Source organism: Euprymna scolopes, chromosome 22 (assembly GCF_053919585.1).
Source record: "Euprymna scolopes isolate OS-2025 chromosome 22, ASM5391958v1, whole genome shotgun sequence".
NCBI lineage: Eukaryota > Metazoa > Mollusca > Cephalopoda > Sepiida > Sepiolidae > Euprymna > Euprymna scolopes.
Genome location: NC_136503.1, coordinates 111,942,655 through 111,965,561, shown reverse-complemented (window position 1 = coordinate 111,965,561; position 22,907 = coordinate 111,942,655). Strand labels below are relative to the sequence as shown.

General features: G+C 35.0%; 1 protein-coding gene across 3 annotated transcripts in view; it reads left to right on the top strand.

The window, feature by feature from the left end:
- Window positions 1-22,907, top strand: part of LOC145243653 (SLIT-ROBO Rho GTPase-activating protein 1-like) — a 559,174-nt gene that overhangs the window by 438,499 nt on the left and 97,768 nt on the right. For all 3 annotated transcript variants that reach the window (XR_013862922.1, XM_080106698.1, XM_080106697.1), the window contains exons 7-11: window positions 4,885-5,106; window positions 16,290-16,391; window positions 20,633-20,803; window positions 21,463-21,575; window positions 22,366-22,468. Coding sequence is in view for 2 of the 3 variants with exons in the window: in XM_080106698.1 (XP_079962824.1) it covers window positions 4,885-5,106; window positions 16,290-16,391; window positions 20,633-20,803; window positions 21,463-21,575; window positions 22,366-22,468 (711 nt within the window). In the remaining variant the exon portion in view is untranslated. The remainder of the gene's footprint in view (window positions 1-4,884; window positions 5,107-16,289; window positions 16,392-20,632; window positions 20,804-21,462; window positions 21,576-22,365; window positions 22,469-22,907) is intronic.

Genomic DNA, 22,907 nt, shown 5'->3' with positions numbered 1-22,907 from the left:
GGCATTAATATCTATTAGCAGAACCTGTGGAAATTCCATGGTAGTTGAAAATTTTTAAAACGCATAAATAAAATGAATAAAAAATAAAATGAAACAAATAATGACTAATTTAAAACAATTTTTAGCAAATTCTTTTAACTTGAAGCTTTAAGCTTAAAAGAATTGGTTTTTAAAAATTTACGTTATTTTTCCTATGGAAATTAAACACATAACACATTGGGAATTTTTTTGTTCTGAATAATTTTTTTTAAATATAAATTATAAAGGAACAGATATCAATTCACTTACAGTTTTTAAAAAATGGAAAAAAAACTGTAAAACTTTAGTCTCAACATGACTTTTTAAAGTATAAAATAGCCAATTTGAAACCGTAAACAGACAGCCATGTTTTTTAAATTTTTAATGAGGAAATGGTTTTAATGATTTTTAATTGATAAAGAGTGACTATAAAGGTAGGTAATTAATGTTTGCAATGATGATGGTTTTTGTGACACCAGACATGCAGACAAGTGAATTAATATTTAGATCTTTGTTTCTGAAGAAATCAAGTGAAAGAGGTTTGTATCATGGCACACGATAATTTCCCTTTAATTTGTTCTGCTGAGTAAGAGTTTTCTAAGCTATATAATGATTTTTCTGAAAGAAAGAAAAACAGTAAAGTTAAATAAAATATATACTTCTACTAAAAATACAAAAACAAAGGCAAATAGGTTAGTCTGAATTAACTATCAATATGTCAGATGAATTGCTATTTGGATATGATTTTGAAAATCCGAAAAGATAATTTTATATATTAGATTTTACAAGTTTTCAAATTGGATATCATAACGATTTTCAAAATAAAATATATTGTGCTAGCAACATAGTAGAAGAAAAAAACATGTTAAAAAAAAAAAAAAAAAGAGGGTAGTCTGAATCAAATATCGATATGTCAGAGGAGTTGTTATTTGGGTTTGATTTTGACAATGTGACAAGATAGTTTTCTATGTTCAAAGCAGCTTTGAGTGGAGCATTTTGTTGTAATCTTCCTGAGATGAGGGGCTCATGAGCTTAAAATGACAGTAAAGATGTTTATCTAGGTTGGACAAAAATATCCTTATTCCCCTCCCTCATCCCTTACCCCTCTTACAGTTCACTCTGATGTCCCATTGAAGAAATTGCAGCTAAAGGTCAACTGAATATCACGAAGGCTATCCACGATGAAAAACATCGCAATTTTCTTCAAAGGACCTGTCAGTCAGCCATATTATTGGCTGAACATTAAATCCCTTTAAAACTGCGATAAATGTAAATACGTCCATCATAACTTTCTAACATATTATAAAACTTATCTGTAATTCTACGGCGTTGCTTGGAATGCATTGAAGTTATTTTATTTGGATTCTTTGGATTACTATTCTTATATTGAATGTTATTTGCATGACGTTTCGTTGGACCTTCTTCAGGTGTATCGTGTCAAACTCAGGAATTTTTCTGTTTTAACTCTGGAAATCTGCACAGTTTCAAACAACAGGGTTAATATGCTCTTGTTCTGTCAGCCATGGCTGGGTAGAAATGTTTAAGTAATTCACAATTGTATTTTTATTATTGCACGCACTAAAGATTAACCTCGAGAAAATTGTAACTTCCATTTGAATTTTAACAAATACTTTATCCTTTCGGACAATTATAGTATGAATTTTGCAAATATTAAACCTATTTTTGTTTTTAGTCCAATCTTTTTACTTACCGCTTGTAAAATGTCTTTGATTATAAATGAAGGAATGTACCCCAATGATTTTGGCGATCTTGTTTATAACTACAGTTAAGACAATCAACCAATGAGAAGCTTCTGACCTTATTATAAAAATATCAAATTTTGGATTTAAGTCTCTGTCTTGACATGACTAAATTGTGACTACATTGATTCTTCGCTGCCGTCTTTGTTATTAAAAATTACTCAACACTTGAGATCGTGACTGCATTGATTTGATTTGCTACCACCATTTTTGTTCAACATTATGTCTGTTGTCGTGGCACCCACTCATTTACATATGTGGATAATATTACACATAAATAGCAAGACTCGGTTAGTCTGAGTGTGTGTTAACCAGAAGCCACCGAAGGCCGAGCCGAGAGCAGATATGTTCTTCAGCCAAGACTCTCTTACCTGACAACCATTATGTAAATATACTGTAAACATACTTTTCCTAATACACTTCTTATTGATCTACCTTTGTTTGTTGAGTCTTCACTTGTATTGCCTTATACGTTATTTAGTTCAACCTGCAAACATAACAGTTGGCGACGAAGATGAACGTCAAACATAACAATGTCTCAACACTTAAAATTGCTATTTATCATTGCAGATTACATATTAGTGATGGGACGATTCCAATATTTTTCCATGATTCTGATACAATTACTGATTCTGTACTAAATCCCAGATTCTAATCTATATATATAAAAGCGAAAATGTATGTACGTATGTTTGTGTGTATGTTTAGATGTCTGCTAAAAACTTTCGACAGACGTGACGAAAATTCACAAACTCTGTATCACATCGAAGCTCCATCCTTTGCTCGAAAAATATCGAAAAATTGGCCAAAAACGTTAACTTTTTCACCCCGAAATCGACAATTTTCGACGGGGGAGGGGGGTCAACAAAAACAGTGCTCTCGTGACAATGACCAATTCTACGCATGCGTCAGATGACATCGTGACCTGATTTACTTTAAATAGTTGAAAAAACGAACAAATTTCGTGAACGTCGCCTTAGCTCAGTTGGTTATGGCCTTGGTTCATTATCTAAACGTTTTGGGTTCAAATCGTGGTGTGAGATGTTTTTTTTTTTTTTTTTTTTTTTTTTTTTCCGATTTTTTTTTAAATTTTAATATCGAAACAGGCTTATTTAAGCCATTTTTCACGTGTTCGTTTTTCTGTTTTCATCGTTCGTTTGCCTTACGTTAGTTTTTTTTGTGTTTTTTTCCCCTTCGCTTATAACAAACAAACTTACGTCGTTGTTGTAACGCTCGACGACTTCCGGTCGCGCACCTGTCAATTTGGTTCTTAAATAAATTCAAACATCTTTCACTAACTCATTCTGGCTGGCCGATTTTATTTTCAAACTTCGCCTCAGGGCTTCGGGTTCGATACTTTTAGCTTTATTAATAATTGAAAATAAATAAATGTTTATTATTTTATTATTAGTAACAGCAGTGGAAGGTTTTATTTTAAATTAAATCAGATAAAAGAGTTAATTAAAAGAATCGTTCTTGGCATTCGAAAATAAGCACAAAATTTTCTGATACGATACCTCAAAAAATTCTGCTTTTTTTTTTTTTGTTTCCTGATTATTTGTTCTAACACTAATATATATATATATATATATATATATATATTTAAATATAATTATCCACTGACACGTGTTTCGTCATCTACAACTCATCAGAGTGGCTGAATATATAAATATATATACATATGGAAGCACATAGTCAAACCCACAAATGTGTACTCACTGCACTTATGGGTTTTTGGCAATTAGCGATCAAGAAACAAATTTATTAATAAGAGTTTTCTCTTTTTTTTTTTTTTTTTTTTTTTTAAACATGTGCGCATGTCGCTGCTGGCATTCTCTTTTTTGTTACTTTTTCATGTGAGTCATTTTCTGTATAGTTGCATCGTCCTGTGGTGGTTCAACTCCGGCAAATAAACTCCCGCCTGGAACAATGGTGACTTGTGGTTTCAAAGATTTTATTGGGGAGAGAAAGTTTTTTCACCAAAGTAGAGACTAAAATCAATTCCTTCTAAAAAGGAAGCTAAAATTAATTCCTTTCTTAATTTTCTTAGCTTCTAAAATGGTTGAAGAATGGACAGATCTCAAGGAAATATTCTCTTGGATTAATACATTGTCAGGCACATCTGGTCTGGTTGTTTCCTCACGTTGAACTGCCTCAAAATTCTGTCCTGTCTTGAGCATCTGATTTTCTTATGTAATATCGTCAACACCTGCTTCTAGTGTTTTTTTTTTGTTTTTTTTTCGATGCCTCTATATTGTACGAACGAAAAAAATATTGAATTTCAAGTAAAAACAGTGGTATCTATGTAATTGTCATCTTGTAAATAATAACATATCCAAAAATTACGGAAAACAATAAATAAAAAGATAATTATTAATGAAAAACTGTTTTTTGATGAAGTTTATATGGGGAATAAATGTTTTCCGATATTTTGAATTACGTTTGTCATGTGACGTAAGCAAGAGAACTTAATTATCCCCCCCCCCCTGTCAACTGGTTTCTTTTTTTAGTAAGTGTAATATAGTGGTTTCACTTCCTTTCACAAATTTCTTTATTCATTAATAATTATTTTTCTACCTTATCAATTTTTGTAATTTTTGGATATGTTACTATTCGAGAATTGACAATTATATAGATACCATTTGTTTCACTTAAAATTCAATATTTTTTTTTGCGCTTGTATTATGAAGAAGCACCGTTTTTTTTTTTTGTTTTTTTTTTTTCTATGAAGCTAATCCTTCACCCATCCCACCTCACTCACGATAGGTTAACTCGGCTTATTCCTGTTTGTCTCCAGGTTATCCTGACATGTACGTAATGTAACTCTAACCCGAAATTCATACTTAGTTGACATTTTGTTATATAAGTTGACTCCTTATATAACAAAATGGCATTAGTTTTTTAATTTAACCAACAACATTAATACCTCGAGTTGTTTGTTGCTGATGTTTTTACATTCCCTTGAATATATACGGAATTATCTCCCTTAGCATTGCACACAAATGACTAGCCATTAATGCATGTAGGTGTTCAAATGGACACGCAGCACGTTATTAATTGTTCTATGAGAGATGATTATAATTTCTGTTTATTTTTTTATTTTCAGTGTATGGATTTTGGTTATCATAATTGCGTTGCCCGGACCATGAAAATGTACCTTTCATCCCACGAACAGCTACGGAATTCCCACCAGCGAGCAATTGACAGACTCAACCAATGTATCCAAGGATTGGATGCTCGTGCAGACAAGCAAAAATTTATGGAGTTGTATAATTCCGTATTTATGTTGCCCAAGAAGTTTGAATATCAGCCCTATAAGGGGGATGAAGTAAGTAAAATTCTCTCTCTCTTTCTCTTCTTCTTTAGCCCTCTCTTCTATTTCTGCTCCCACCTCTCTATTTACTCCTACCTCTCCATATACCGTTTCTCTCTCTACTCCGCACCTCTTCCGCTTCATCCTTTCTTCGTTTCACCCTTCTTTTCGCCTTTTTTTTCCTGCCCTCTCTCTTCTTCTTCCACTCTCTCTCTTCTTCTTCCACTCTCTCTCTTCTTCTTCCACTCTCTCTCTTCTTTTTCCACTCTCTCTCTTCTTTTTCCACTCTCTCACTTCTTCTTCCACTCTCTCACTTCTTCTTCCACTCTCTCACTTCTTCTTCCACTCTCTCTCTCTTCTTCTTCCAATCTCTCTCTCTCTTCTTCTTCCAATCTCTCTCTCTCTTCTTCTTCCAATCTCTCTCTCTCTTCTTCTTCCAATCTCTCTCTCTTCTTCTTCTAATCTCTCTCTCTTCTTCTTCTAATCTCTCTCTCTTCTTCTTCCAATCTCTCTCTCTCTTCTTCTTCCAATCTCTCTCTCTCTTCTTCTTCCAATCTCTCTCTCTCTTCTTCCAATCTCTCTCTCTCTTCTTCTTCCAATCTCTCTCTCTCTTCTTCTTCCAATCTCTCTCTCTCTTCTTCTTCCAATCTCTCTCTCTCTTCTTCTTCCAATCTCTCTCTCTCTTCTTCTTCCAATCTCTCTCTCTCTTCTTCTTCCAATCTCTCTCTCTCTTCTTCTTCCAATCTCTCTCTCTCTTCTTCTTCCAATCTCTCTCTCTCTTCTTCTTCCAATCTCTCTCTCTCTTCTTCTTCCAATCTCTCTCTCTTCTTCTTCCAATCTCTCTCTCTCTTCTTCTTCCAATCTCTCTCTCTCTTCTTCTTCCAATCTCTCTCTCTCTTCTTCTTCCAATCTCTCTCTCTTCTTCTTCTTCCAATCTCTCTCTCTTCTTCTTCTTCCAATCTCTCTCTCTTCTTCTTCTTCCAATCTCTCTCTCTTCTTCTTCTTCCAATCTCTCTCTCTTCTTCTTCTTCCAATCTCTCTCTCTTCTTCTTCTTCCAATCTCTCTCTCTTCTTCTTCTTCCAATCTCTCTCTCTTCTTCTTCTTCCAATCTCTCTCTCTTCTTCTTCTTCCAATCTCTCTCTCTTCTTCTTCTTCCAATCTCTCTCTCTTCTTCTTCTTCCAATCTCTCTCTCTTCTTCTTCTTCCAATCTCTCTCTCTTCTTCTTCTTCCAATCTCTCTCTCTTCTTCTTCTTCCAATCTCTCTCTCTTCTTCTTCTTCCAATCTCTCTCTCTTCTTCTTCCAATCTCTCTCTCTTCTTCTTCCAATCTCTCTCTCTCTCTCTTCTTCTTCCAATCTCTCTCTCTCTCTCTTCTTCTTCCAATCTCTCTCTCTCTCTTCTTCTTCCAATCTCTCTCTCTCTCTTCTTCTTCCAATCTCTCTCTCTCTCTTCTTCTTCCAATCTCTCTCTCTCTCTTCTTCTTCCAATCTCTCTCTCTCTCTTCTTCTTCCAATCTCTCTCTCTCTCTTCTTCTTCCAATCTCTCTCTCTCTCTTCTTCTTCCAATCTCTCTCTCTCTCTTCTTCTTCCAATCTCTCTCTCTCTCTTCTTCTTCCAATCTCTCTCTCTCTTCTTCTTCCAATCTCTCTCTCTCTTCTTCTTCCAATCTCTCTCTCTCTCTTCTTCTTCCAATCTCTCTCTCTCTCTTCTTCTTCCAATCTCTCTCTCTCTCTTCTTCTTCCAATCTCTCTCTCTCTTCTTCTTCCAACTTCTCTCTCTCTTCTTCTTCCAATCTCTCTCTCTTCTTCTTCTAATCTCTCTCTCTTCTTCTTCCAATCTCTCTCTCTCTTCTTCTTCCAATCTCTCTCTCTCTTCTTCTTCCAATCTCTCTCTCTCTTCTTCTTCCAATCTCTCTCTCTCTTCTTCTTCCAATCTCTCTCTCTCTTCTTCTTCCAATCTCTCTCTCTCTTCTTCTTCCAATCTCTCTCTCTCTTCTTCTTCCAATCTCTCTCTCTCTTCTTCTTCCAATCTCTCTCTCTCTTCTTCTTCCAATCTCTCTCTCTCTTCTTCTTCCAATCTCTCTCTCTCTTCTTCTTCCAATCTCTCTCTCTCTTCTTCTTCCAATCTCTCTCTCTCTTCTTCTTCCAATCTCTCTCTCTCTCTCTTCTTCTTCCAATCTCTCTCTCTCTTCTTCTTCCAATCTCTCTCTCTCTTCTTCTTCCAATCTCTCTCTCTCTTCTTCTTCCAATCTCTCTCTCTCTTCTTCTTCCAATCTCTCTCTCTCTTCTTCTTCCAATCTCTCTCTCTCTTCTTCTTCCAATCTCTCTCCTGGTGCTACCAGATCAGGCTGTCTACTGACTTTCTGAGATGAAACGCACCTACATAGATGTCTTTGTTTTTTTATTCCCTTTTGCAAAACTTAGTCATGTTCTGCGAAAACAAAAACAAAAACAACATTCTCCTCCCCTTCCCCTCCCTCGTTTTCTTTTTCCTTCACCTCCTCACCCCTTTTTTTTTTTTTTTTTTTTTTTTTGCCTAGTTGGTAGGGCGATAGAACATACCAACTGCCCCCCTGCAGAGGGTAAAAATCCTTCAATGGGACCACCAGTTGACCGTTGGTGGCAACCCGTAATGCATTAAGAACGGGATCCTGGTGGTTGAGTGGAACATGCCTAGGAAATAATAACATGATACTACAACACACCACTTTGGCCCTTACTAGGCTAGACGGGAGGTTGGATAGGCCCGATCCAATCAATCGGTTGGTCATGACAAGCACTAATTCAGACAATCCAAACAAAAACACACTAACACTCAACATAAACAATAAACTGAGTTAATAAGCGATGGCTGAAGGGTCAATCAAGCTGGGAAAAAGGTAACCATCAGGAATAATAAAAATACAGGGAAATCCCATACTTGGGTGGGCATAACCATATATTGTGAATGCTTGGAAACCTCCCCATGTTTGAGTATACCAGCTATGTAGCCCTGGAGAACCGAGGCGAATGGGATTTACCCCCTCATAGTTCTTCCCCATAAGGGGCTCCGAGGAGGGTGGGGAGCATGGCTGATGAATTTTTCAAAAATTATTATGAATGCCAAAAAATCCAAGAGACCACACACAGAAATAGACTCTGACAGCGACAATGAAGATACAAACTTTCCAAGATTCATCGTGCTAGAAGCAACGTCTAATATACCGTTAACTAAAATGTCACCCTTCATTATCCAAAAGGTAATATCAAGCAAAATAACACCTAAAAATGTCAAAAAATTAAGGAATGGTACCATATTGGTAGAAGTACAAAATAAAAAACAGGCCAAAACTCTACTTCAACTACAAAAATTGCATGAAACAAACATCAAAGCTTATCCACACCAAACACTAAACTACTCCAAAGGAGTCATAAAAAACCAGGAAATCTCCGTCTGCACAACAGAAGAAATCAAAACAGAACTAAAAAACCAAGGGGTCACAGATGTAAAAAGAATCACATTTAAAAAAAAAGGAGAGGTAATATATACAAACACTTATATATTAACATTCAATTATCCTCAAATACCAGAGACCATCAATATAGGTTATGAAAGAACGAAAATAGAACAATACATTCCAAAACCTTTACAATGCTACAACTGCCAAAAGTTTGGACATAATAAAGACCAATGTCTAAGATTCTTCACATGTAGAAACTGCAGTGAAAAAAACCCAGACCACGATGAAGAAGACTGTCCAAATAAAACCAAATGCACAAACTGTCAAGAAGAGCACCACTCTCACTCAAAACAGTGCAAAATATATAAGCAAGAGAAGGAAATAATAACAATCAAATATCAAAAAAATATAACCTTCCAAGAAGCCCGCAAAGAAGTCACAAATCGCACCAAAAACTCATATGCCACAATAACCCAACAAGCAAACAAAATGTACAACTACAATGAACTAAACCTTGCTCCAGAAATTGCAAACCTAGCAAAAGAACTAAAGAACATACTTGAAGAATTAAAATCTTTTTTATCAGAACTGAAAATAAATTCTAACAGCCAAATAAAAGTCAGAAACGAACAACCCAGTATAAAAGAAAACGAAACAAAGGAAATCAGAAAAACTTCCATCAATATTGAGGAATCAATCTCTAAAGAAATGAAACCTCCTCAATTATCAAAACGTGAAAGATCCAAGTCACTAACAAGGACAAAAACAGATGTTAAAAATAAACACACAACAACAGAAAAAATGGAAATAGAACAGAACAACAAAAAAACTACCCCCCAAAAACAAAATGACAAACAAAAAACAGAATTAGTATTAATTGAAAATGAAAATAAATTTGAACTAGTTGAAACTGGTAGCCAAAAAAGACAGTCAAGACAAAGTAAATCTAAAAGTCCCAGACCAAAACCCAAAAAAAGCCTCTCACCAGAAACAAGAAACAGACCATCCACTTCCAAAAGAAACACTCAAACTAACATCGAAACTATGGACGTAGACATAAACACCAACAGTCCAAAACCAAAAGAAAATATAAACCATGACTAACAAAATCCTACAGTGGAACATAAGAGGATTAAAAATTAATATCGAAGAAATGCAAATACTTATCAAATCCTTATGTCCTGCAATAATTTGCCTACAGGAAACACACTTAAAAGAAAATGACAAAATTAACATAAAACACTACTCAATATACAACCACATAAACAAATTATCATGCAAAGCCACCGGTGGATCATCAATACTGATAAACGAAAACATTCCACACAGCAAAGTGAACTTAAAAACAAATATGCAAGCTGTTGCAATAACTGCAACACTACACAAAACAGTAACCCTATGCTCACTCTATATACCACCAAATGAAACAATAAACGAAACAGAATTAAACAATATAATCAAACAACTACCTAAACCTTTTCTACTGTTGGGAGACTTCAATAGTCACAATATATGGTGGGGCAGTAAAAAAAACAACAAAAGAGGCCAAACCATAGAAAAAATAATTAACCAAAATGATCTATGCCTACTCAACAACAAAGAGAATACATATATGCACCCACCAACGGGAACCCTATCAGCAATCGATATAACACTATGTGACCCAACTATATACATGGATTATAGCTGGAGAACACATAAGGATACATGCGGAAGTGACCACTTCCCAATCATAATAGAAAACGAGAATCCCAAGCCAGAAGACAAAACACCCCGCTGGAATTTACAAAAGGCAAATTGGGAAAATTTCCAAAATACATGTCAATACAGATTAATACCTGAAGCGAATCCTGACTTAGAACACATCACATATTTCAGCAACACCCTACTCACAATAGCCGAGGAGAACATACCAAAAAGTTCCACTACTACAAAATATAACAAACCCTGGTACAATAAAGAATGCAAAGAAGCTATAAGAGCCAGACGTGCAAACCTAAGGAAATTCAAAAACAGTCCAACGAAAGAAAATTTGGACACCTATAAAAACAGCAAAGCCAAAGCACGGAAAACTATCAAAGAATCAAAACGGAACTCGTGGAAAGACTATGTAACAAAAATTAATCAAAACACAAAACCCAAAAAAGTATGGGAGATGGTCAGAAAAATAGCAGGAAAAAATACAAAGAACCCTATTAAACACCTTATATGCGACAACACAAAGATTACCGACAAACAAAATATCGCAAATAAATTAGCAGAACAATTCTCAATGAACTCATCATCAAAAAACCAAAATAAAAAATTCCAAGCTATAAAGAAAAATGAAGAAAAAATAAAAATAAACTTCAAATCAAAAAATGAAGAAAACTACAATCAATTATTCAACAGTGCAGAACTAGAGGAGGCAATAAACAAATCTCCCGATACAGCAGTCGGCCCCGACGAGATCCATTATCAATTCCTCAAAAAACTACCAAAACCATCACTGGACTACTTATTACAAATTTACAATGAGATATGGATAACTAACAACATTCCAAAAAACTGGAAGCAGGCAACAGTAATCCCAATACCCAAACCAAAAAAAGACCATACAAACCCAACAAACTACCGACCCATTGCACTAACTAGTTGTTTGTGCAAAACTTTTGAGAGAATGATTAACGAAAGGTTAAATTGGTACTTGGAAAGCAAAAATCTAATTACAGAAAGCCAGTCGGGTTTCAGGAAAAATAGAAGCCCCACCGATCACTTAATAAAACTGGAAACACGCATAAGAGAAGCTTTTGCAAAAAAAGAACATCTAATAGCAATTTTTTTTGACATGCAAAAGGCGTATGACACCGCTTGGAAATACGGAATCCAAAAAGACCTGTATGAACTAGGACTTAGGGGTAGAATGCCAGAAATTATCAGAAATTTCTTAACAAATAGAAACTTCCAAGTACGGATGGACAACACTTATTCAGTCCAAAAAGATCAAGAAATGGGGGTCCCCCAAGGCAGTATCCTGTCTGTCACCCTCTTCAACATTAAAATAAACAATATCATAAAAAACATAGACCCAGGAATTGAAAACGCCCTATACGTGGACGACCTACTTATATACTACCAATCTAAATATATACAAACAGCCGAACGCAAACTACAACTCTGTCTGAATAAAATAAACAAATGGGCCATAGAAAATGGATTTACATTCTCAGAGGAAAAAACTAAATGCATCCACTTTTGCAAATTACGAAAATTCCACCACGACCCCAACCTGAAACTGGATAACAAGAACATCCCACTCACCGACCAACATAAATATTTAGGTATTATATTCGATAAAAAATTGAACTTTATACCGCATATAAAATATTTAAAAGCAAAATGCCAAAAGACAATGCAATTGATCAAAGTCCTAGCACACACCGATTGGGGTGCAGACAAAGTCACATTATTGAAATTATACCAAACTCTAATCAGATCTAAAATGGACTATGGATGCTTCATCTATGGAGCAGCAAGGAAGTCCTACATAAAAGAACTAAATACAATCCATCATCAAGGATTAAGATTAGCCTTGGGAGCATTTAGAACCTCTCCAGTAGAAAGCCTCTATATAGAGGCCCATGAGCCTCCACTGATTCTAAGACGACAGAAGTTAGCGCTACAATATTACCTAAAGCTGGTATCGTGTCCAACAAATCCTGCATACCAATGTACCCTCCACCCACAATACACACATCTCTTCAACAAGAAAGAAAATATCATCAAGCCCTACAGCCTCCGGATAAAAAACCTTCTCACAGAAGCCCAAATGGACATTACAAAAATACATAAATATAACAAATCAAAAACTCCACCCTGGATGATCAAACAACCACACATAATATTAAAATTAAATAAATATCCCAAAACGAAAACCCACCCATCAACCTTCCATGAAGAACTACTTATCATCCAGAATACATACAAAGAATATACACAAATTTACACTGACGGATCAAAAGATGGAGATAAAGTAGGATGCGCAGCCATCCACAAAAAAATAAAACTAAAGAAAAGGCTCCCAAACGAATCTTCTATTTTCAGCGCAGAAGCAACAGCCATAGATTCGGCACTGAATATAATAACCAATGATGACCATCAAAAATATATCATATTTACTGACTCACTTTCAATACTCATATCTCTAAAAGAAAAAAAAATGACAAACCCACTTATTACAAAATTGCTAAACAAAATAGATGCCATAACCATGAAAAAAAACATTATCTTTTGCTGGATACCAAGCCATATCGGCATATACATGAATGAACAAGCAGATAAGGCAGCAAAGGAAACTCTGCAACAAAACCACATAAGTGGAAAAATCCCCTATACAGACCTAAAGACTAAAATAAACACATTTTTGAAGAGAAAATGGCAAGAAAACTGGAGCTCATGCACCAAAAACAAACTATTCCAAATAACACCAAATATTGGAACGAGAAACACCAAAAAGTTAACAAGAAAGGAAGAGGTAGTAATGACCAGACTGCGAATAGGTCACACTCACATCACCCACTCACATCTACTAAAAGGGGAGGAGACACCAAACTGTATAACGTGTCAAGAACCCTACACAATACACCATATACTGACAAACTGCATTGACCTTGAACAAATCCGAACAAAGTATTACCAAGAAAAAAATCTGAAAACAATATTAAACAAGATTGATCCCCAAAAAATTATCAATTTTCTGAAAGAAACTAAAATATACTCAAAAATATAAGGAAAGACCCCCCCCCCCAAAAAAAAGAAAAACCTTAAGAAGAACAAACCAATATTTAACACAACATAACGAACCTTTCGGCATTAAATGACCCCAAAGTGGTTGATATGCCGTAAAACAGAACAAACAAACAAACAAACCAATCTCTCTCTCTCTCTTCTTCTTCCAATCTCTCTCTCTCTCTTCTTCTTCCAATCTCTCTCTCTCTCTTCTTCTTCCAATCTCTCTCTCTCTCTTCTTCTTCCAATCTCTCTCTCTCTCTTCTTCTTCCAATCTCTCTCTCTCTCTTCTTCTTCCAATCTCTCTCTCTCTCTCTTCTTCTTCCAATCTCTCTCTCTCTCTTCTTCTTCCAATCTCTCTCTCTCTTCTTCTTCCAATCTCTCTCTCTCTTCTTCTTCCAATCTCTCTCTCTTCTTCTTCCAATCTCTCTCTCTCTCTCTTCTTCTTCCAATCTCTCTCTCTCTCTCTTCTTCTTCCAATCTCTCTCTCTCTCTCTTCTTCTTCCAATCTCTCTCTCTCTCTCTTCTTCTTCCAATCTCTCTCTCTCTCTCTTCTTCTTCCAATCTCTCTCTCTCTCTCTTCTTCTTCCAATCTCTCTCTCTCTCTCTTCTTCTTCCAATCTCTCTCTCTCTCTCTTCTTCTTCCAATCTCTCTCTCTCTCTCTCTCTCTTCTTCTTCCAATCTCTCTCTCTCTCTCTCTCTCTCTCTTCTTCTTCCAATCTCTCTCTCTCTCTCTCTCTCTCTTCTTCTTCCAATCTCTCTCTCTCTCTTCTTCTTCCAATCTCTCTCTCTCTCTTCTTCTTCCAATCTCTCTCTCTCTCTTCTTCTTCCAATCTCTCTCTCTCTCTTCTTCTTCCAATCTCTCTCTCTCTCTCTCTTCTTCTTCCAATCTCTCTCTCTCTCTTCTTCTTCCAATCTCTCTCTCTCTTCTTCTTCCAATCTCTCTCTCTCTCTTCTTCTTCCAATCTCTCTCTCTCTCTTCTTCTTCCAATCTCTCTCTCTCTCTTCTTCTTCCAATCTCTCTCTCTCTCTTCTTCTTCCAATCTCTCTCTCTCTCTTCTTCTTCCAATCTCTCTCTCTCTTCTTCTTCCAATCTCTCTCTCTCTCTCTTCTTCTTCCAATCTCTCTCTCTCTCTCTTCTTCTTCCAATCTCTCTCTCTCTTCTTCTTCCAATCTCTCTCTCTCTTCTTCTTCTTCTTCTTCTTCTTCCAATCTCTCTCTTCTTCTTCTTCTTCTTCTTCTTCTTCTTCTTCCAATCTCTCTCTTTTCTTCTTCTTCTTCTTCTTCTTCCAATCTCTCTCTTTTCTTCTTCTTCTTCTTCCAATCTCTCTCTTCTTCTTCTTCTTCTTCCAATCTCTCTCTCTCTTCTTCTTCTTCTTTTTCTTCTTCTTCCAATCTCTCTCTCTCTTCTTCTTCTTCTTTTTCTTCTTCTTCCAATCTCTCTCTTCTTCTTCTTCTTCTTGTTCTTCTTCCAATCTCTCTCTCTTCTTCTTGTTCTTCTTCCAATCTCTCTCTTCTTCTTCTTCTTCTTCTTCTTCTTCTTCTTCCAATCTCTCTCTCTTCTTCTTGTTCTTCTTCCAATCTCTCTCTCTTCTTCTTCTTCTTCTAATCTCTCTCTCTTCTTCTTCTTCTTCTTCTTCTTCCAATCTCTCTTCTTCTTCTTCTTCTTCCAATCTCTCTCTTCTTCTTCTTCTTCTTCTTCCAATCTCTCTCTCTTCTTCTTGTTCTTCTTCCAATCTCTCTCTCTTCTTCTTCTTCTTCTAATCTCTCTCTCTTCTTCTTCTTCTTCTTCTTCTTCCAATCTCTCTTCTTCTTCTTCTTCTTCCAATCTCTCTCTTCTTCTTCTTCTTCTTCTTCTTCTTCCAATCTCTCTCTTCTTCTTCTTCCAATCTCTCTCTTCTTCTTCTTCCAATCTCTCTCTTCTTCTTCTTCCAATCTCTCTCTCTCTTCTTCTTCTTCCAATCTCTCTCTCTCTCTTCTTCTTCTTCCAATCTCTCTCTCTCTTCTTCTTCTTCTTCTTCCAATCTCTCTCTCTTCTTCTTCTTCTTCTTCCAATCTCTCTCTCTTCTTCTTCTTCTTCTTCTTATCTCTCTCTCTTCTTCTTCTTCTTATCTCTCTCTCTTCTTCTTCTTCTTATCTCTCTCTCTTCTTCTTCTTCTTATCTCTCTCTCTTCTTCTTCTTCTTATCTCTCTCTCTTCTTCTTCTTCTTATCTCTCTCTCTTCTTCTTCTTCTTCTTCTTCCAATCTCTCTCTCTTCTTCTTCTTCTTCTTCTTCTTCCAATCTCTCTCTCTTCTTCTTCTTCTTCTTCCAATCTCTCTCTTCTTCTTCTTCTTCTTCTTCTTCTTCTTCTTCCAATCTCTCTCTTCTTCTTCTTCTTCTTCTTCTTTTTCTTCTTCTTCTTCTTCTTTTTCTTCTTCTTCTTCTTCTTCTTCTTCTTCTTCTTCTTCTTCTTCTTCCAATCTCTCTCTCTCTTCTTCTTCTTCCAATCTCTCTCTCTTCTTCTTCCTCCACTCTCTGTCTCTTCTTCTTCCTCCACTCTCTGTCTCTTCTTCTTCCTCCACTCTCTGTCTCTTCTTCTTCCACACTCTATCTCTTGTTCTTTCTCTCCCTCCATATCTCCTTACCTCCCTCTCTCTCTAACCCTTTTTCTCTATTTCTCTAACCCTCTCTCCCCCCCACCCTTACCCTCTTTCCCTCTATCTCTCTATCTCCGTCCTTCCATTCTCTCTCCCCCATCGTCCCCTTCTCCTCTCTTTCCCCTTCCCCTTTTGCTTTCTTTCTCGTTTCCCTCTCTTTGCCCCCTCTCTGATCTCCCATTCTTCGCCCCCTCCCTCTCTTCTCACCTTCTCTCTTTCTACTCTCACCTTGCCTATTTTCACTCTGGTCTTCTACCTTCCTCCCTTTTCTCTCTCATTCTGTGTGTGTGTGTGTGTGTATCTCTCTCTCTCTCTAGCAAGCAACTTCATGTTATTTCTTCTCTTATCTCCAGGTTCGTCAGATTAGTGCCCAGAAAGCGGTTCTTGATGATTTGGTCACTCGATGCGATAAAATCAAAAAGAGATTAGAAGAAGTGAATTTACAGAATGATGAAGTAAGTCATCATAAAAATAATGTGTGCTTATGCAATATAATGGGATTTTAAATGTTGAATTTATAAAATCCATGGGAGGTAACTGCAGTTAATGATTTTTACAAAATAATTGTAATCTGCTATTTTTAAAATAGAAAATGGCGAACAGCTAATATCTCTTTATTTTTATTTTTTGTAAAAAATATTTCTAGCAAATCTTTTACTCTATGATTTTCCATAATTTAAAAATTTTTTACTAATAGTTTTTTATACCTAAAATGCATTTATTTTAAATTCCATTATACTGCACAAGCACCAAATAATAATTATTTTTGTTATTGCAAAATTTTATTGATATGAGATTTTGACCTCTATAAAGCCACCATTCACTCATGTATGGAGTACTGTCACATTTGGGCTGGTGCATCTGCTACTAGTCTCTCCCTCCTGGACAGGGTCCAAAAGGGAGTCACCAACCTAATAGGTCCTGAACTGTCAACACTAAGCTTCAGCTTCTGTCCCATCGACGAAATGTTGCATCCCTCTGCCTGTTTTACAAGATTTCAATGGTGGATGCTCTGACGAACTACAAGCCCTTGTACCTCCTCGGCGAAAATATCCCCGACAAACCCGACAAGCAGCGAAGTCCCACCCCTACATAGTCAAGATCCCTAGATATTTTCCCAGAACTGCAGGATTGTAGAATTCTCTTCCAGTTTCTTGCTTCCCCAACTGTACTGACATGCAGAAGTTCAAGTGTAATGTGAACAGACATCTTGCTGCTAAACTCCCTACATAGTACCCCTGTAACGAAGGTCCCTGATAGTAGACCCCTACATCAAAGTGGCAATGTACTTTGTTTGGGGTGAAAATATAATAAAAAAAAAATTTTTTAAATCATCAAAGTTGAGCAAAATTGTATCTGATATCTACAAGGTGTCCAAAAACTCACTGAAGGGTTGAAAATCTTTATCATTTTACGATTAATGATTTTTTTTTTTTTTCTATTTCTAATATTTTACAGATAATATTTTGAAAAGTAATTATGGATAAGTATAGCATTGAACAACGTACGCAAGTTGTGAAATTGTTTTACCAAAATAAGGGGTCAATTGTTTTGACTCCAAGAGCTTATTGACGGCATTTTCATGTAAGAGATAGCCTAAGTCACATGTGGAGATATCTTAAAGAAAGAGTCTATGTTAACAAACCCCAAACCCTACAAGAATTGAAGGAAAACATCTGGAACAAGATAAGGGAGTTAAATTACAATCCAGAGATTCTGCAATCTGTCATGAATATTTTGGAAAGAATACAAATATGCGAAGCTGAAACTGGGTAACATTTAAGACATTATTTTTCATAAAGATTTAAATTTTGCATTTTAAAAAAAAAATTCTCAATGTCTTAGTCAGATTGTGTTAAAATTACAGAAAAATATCAAAAATGAAGAATCTGCTTAAGTTCTAAACCTTTCAGTGACTTTTTGGGCAACCTGTATTTACATGGGTGACAGATACTGGAAACTTGATTATGAAAGTGACTATTAAGTCATTTTCTGTAATTCCCTTTGGAAAGATACGTATCCATCTTTTCTCTCTCTACAGTTATAAATAAAAGTAAGATAATCCAGACTCTCAAGCCTACGTTGAGCAATGTGGAAAAATTCAGAAATAGCATTTTCAGTATATTAGTAGTTTGTAGTAATAAATATTAAGGATTTATACTAGATTTGACCGCAAGGTCTTGTGGCATAGTGGATAAAGTACATAGTTTATTTGATATTGGTAAAGGGGTAACTATACTTCTGATATTTTGTATGTAGGTTCTAGTTAAAAGTAAAATTAAAAATAATAAACTTATCAAACAAAACACTAGGACATATTTTTTCTAAAATATTTATAACAAAAAGGGAGGATAACTAAAGTTTAATTAGATCCATTAACCAATTGTATGTTCTTACAATCTTCATTTAGAAAAATAAGAGACTACCACTAAACCATAAAATAATGAGTATTATATATATATATATATATATATATATATATATATATATTATCAAAGAGTAAATATTTAATAAAGCAAAACTTATCAAGAAAAGCTGAACACTATCAAAGGGAGCGAATATATATATATATATATATATATATATATATATATATATATATATATATATATGCAGCACAATTACGTTGAGATACTGGTTTTCACCAGATAACCAAAGTTAAGCAACAATGAGCCTGGTCAGTACCAGATGGGTGACCATTTGGGAAAGCTAGATGCTGTATGTACCACACCGAATTGTAGAAATTTCCAGGTTGGTATCTGGGACTGTGTTTAATTCACTGAGGGAGATGCAACCTCGAATAAACTCGCCTGGTCGGTAGGTACAAAGTGCTACTCCATGTAATGGTGTACTGGTAACCTGCTGTAAGATGCCTTCCTAAACCTGTATGTTTACCGCAGTGAATGGTGACATCTGACGTGTATGCAACACAGAGTTGCACCTCGTGGATCACCTAAAAACACTTCATAACTGAGGCTGGTTCCATCTTAATGAACAAAAATGTATACTCGTATGAGAGTTTTGCGGACATATATATATATATATATCACCAGTTTCTAGTTTAGTAATAAGGATGATAAAACAAGGTGGGGATAAAAATAAAATATTTAAACAGTTAAATAAAGCATTTGTTCGTTATCCTGATGCTTTTGAATCGTTTAAGATAAACCAGACTATATTAATAAAGGAAATCCAAAACTATATTAGCAATGTATAAAATGTATTTATAATTACATATAATAAATTTATATTAAAAAAAAAAAAATGTATATATGTAAAAATATTTTTAACCTTTATATACCTAATTTTAAATAAGAATGTAAATATACTAAATACTAATCATAGTGGGGGTGATAAGTAGTTAAATGGATTAATCCTAATCTTATAAATACAAGACTGATAAATTAAAAAATTAAAAAATGTATCCATTTTAAATGTGGAAATTGATGAATCGCACAGGTAAGAAATTCATTTTTATAGTATGAAAAGGTTAGTAATTGCAATTAAGAATAGGAAATTAGATCAAATGTTTGTAACATGTCTTCTTCCTAAGATTAAGGGTGGTGGTGTTTCATCAACACTGCTGGGAAGCCATGATGTAATATACTGTTTTGTTTTTAAATCCCCCGAAACAGTGTTTCATGGTAAACAACTGATGATCCCTTGAAAAATAAATTATTGGTATTATAGTAAATTCGAGAGCGAGTTGATGCAGTGGTTGCAGGTGATTAAATGACTTACTGACTAGATGGTTTTCTAACGAATGATAAAAAATTTTTTTTTTGTATAATTTTAAAGGTTAAAAACTTCAAAGACTATATATATATATATATATATATATATATAAAGAGAGAGAGTTATCTGGAGTAATAAATATTGATAAGAAGTAAGATAGATTTAAGGCTTCCAAAATTCATTCTAGAATTGTCCACAAATGGATAAAATACTTGGAAAAATTTGGTTGTAAATTACACTTTTCTGGAGGCTAAAGGTTCAATCCTCAGTGTGAGCAACATTCAAAATACAACTGTGAATTACTTTTACCCGGTCATGACTGACGGAACAAAAGCATTCTACCTTCATGGATTAAATAAAGGGTTACCGTTAAAATTATATATGAGATTCCAGAGTTTGACAGAAAGATTCCTGAGTTCAGCAAGTTAGATCCAAAGAAAATCAGAGGTTACATCGACTGAAATGTGAAAATAACATTCAAGATGAAAACAGTTGTCTGGATAACTGTTGGGGATGCACCCCTACTACGTGGAATAATGAACTATTCCATTATGTCACTTTTATTCATTATGTCACTTCCGGGTAATGAGAATTGTTTTATCAAAGGGGTTAGAGACAGACATGCAGAGAGTATGGTTGTCTCTACTAATTCAGCAGTGAGCAAAGATATTGTTCAATTACCTTTTTTATGTATTTTTGTTGATACATACTTTTTGTTACTGTGTCTTTCTTGTCAATTATTCAACCACTAACACCACAACAATAATCCAAATAATATAGAACATTCTCTTTAATTAGTATATCCTTTCCGGATCGGATATTAATTGCACACATATTCCACTTTTTCTCTGTCCGGATGTTGTACAGATTCTTGTCTAAAATTGTCATTTTTATCTTCAGATATTGATTTTCGACTTCCGTGAGTTCTTGTTTCATGAGTTTTTCTTTTTGTTATTTCTAGATTTGGAAAACGTTAGAAGCTGCCGAGAAAACCCTGATGGAAATGATCACGGTGAACGACCACGATGTATCTTTGCTGTTCCTCACAGAGAACCCACCTCCCCCAAAATCCCCCCATGAAGCAGCCAAACGCAGAGCTGACCGTTTAGAAACGGAATCTTACTATCTTAGTGTAAGTTACAAAAAGCTTTGTACTTTATATCACCCGAAATTGATGATTGAAACATTTCATTGGAATTGAATAGTCTAATGTGTCGTTTACAGTTCCTTTCCCCTTTCATCACTAGTTAACTCCCCTTTTAAAATAGCTCTCCAGAAATAGTTTAAAATCAACCTTGTACCTAAAATGTATACAAACACAGCCTGAAACTGACAGGTATCGGCCTGGGCAGCTGGGAGTAGCTGGGACCTCAGTGCCTGGCAGGGTGCTGTACGACAGGGAGTGGGGAGAGGAGAGGACAATAGAAACCTAATGCTGGAGGACAGGGGACAATGCAGAAAGCCGTTCCAAATGGCTGCAGACCCCAGTATACCATCCTCCTCCTTGTGCCTATGCAGCAGCGACTACCATTTCCATTTGCTTGAAGATGCCTAAAGACTATCTCCTGAAACTCCGCGGCAAATGTCATTATCTCCAGACATAGAAGATTGCCTACTATCTCATCATCAGGTCTACAAATTCCCATTGAACAATGATTTCTTTTATGAAAAAAAAAAATTATTTGATCAATTTACACAATTTTTGGTGTATAATATTTTCTTTCCATTCATGGCTAGCGCTAAAAACTATTATATTAACTATATATATATATATTTTTTTTTCTTTTTCAGAAATTTAAGGAATATACATTGAGTTGTAACCAACTTGCTAGATTACAATCGAAACACAATGCAATTCAGAAATCAACTGGAGAAGTTCAACCTCATCCTGGGACGATGACTCGGTGAGTTAGCAGATTTTTTTGTTTTTTTTATCCACTATTTCAGAATAACTTAGCATAGACATGAGTAAACTTTTTGATCACAGTTCAAATCCAAATCAGTGTAGCCTTTTTATCAGAATTGCAGAGACCTCTGATGCCAAAATTTATTTATTTACTTGTAAATTTATTTTTAGTTGTAATTCTTACATGAAATTTGCAAACAAAGTTCAAATATAATTAAAGAGTCAAAAGTGGACTTTGGGTTTACTTTCAGCAGCCGCACATCTTTCGCTTCCTTTATTTTATCCTTTAGTCCTCGCATTCCATGAGCGATGTTTTTGATAAAGAGGGAAGAATTTCTTTTTTTTTTTTTTTCTAGCTTGAAATCTGTCCATCTAACACTTATTAGCAGCTAGTTTTTTACCTCATAGTAGTATTCTTTGTAATTTTTTAGTTAATTACATTAAATGGCTTCATGCCTTGTCCTGGGTAATTTCCATTAAAAGATTAAACCTTCAAGCTATAAGTTTATTTCTCTGAGAGCTACAACATGATCTCCTTCAAATCTCATGTGGCTTTTAGGCTTGATAAGCAATGACTCATCAGAAAAAGATAGTTTTAAACATGTATTATGCATTAATCAATGGAATTTCTTTCATCTTTATTTAACTTCAAAATTAGTATTTTTTTCTTTTTACTTTTTTGAAAATAGGAAGTAAAAATTCTTATTATTTTTAGCATGAATTTTTTGTTGTTTTTTCGTAACTAAATGACTTTTTTTTTTTTTTTTTTTTTATATAATCTTTTTTAGACCCCAATCATTATCCCAGAAACCCCGTAAACGACGAATTGGACGAACACCGCCAGTAGGGCAACCTAAATTATTTGGAGGCAGCTTGGAAGAATATATTGATGTAAGTGACACTTGCTAAATGCTTTAAATCAAATTATGAAGTTTTGATAAAAAAATATTTCTTTGTTGAGCTTAAAATTTACAATTTAAAAACTGTTTTTTAATGAATGATGTTTTGGCCATTGTTGCTGAATCCCTTTTTCGTATGATTTAAATTAGATGCATGTTCAGATTGGCAACGGATGATAAAAAACATAGGAAAAAAAGAGATGAAAAAAAGGGACCAAGTGCAATGTAGCATTTAATATACATATTTTTTATATATTTATCAAATTTTAGAGTTTGAGCAACTGTTTATCACCCTCCACTTTGACCAGTATTTCCACTCGTACGAATCGTGGATTTTATACTTAATTTAAATTCTACTCATCTCCTGATTTTTGATGTAGATATCTATTTTTGCTTAAGGAGGTTTCCTGATAATTTACCGCCCTGCACCT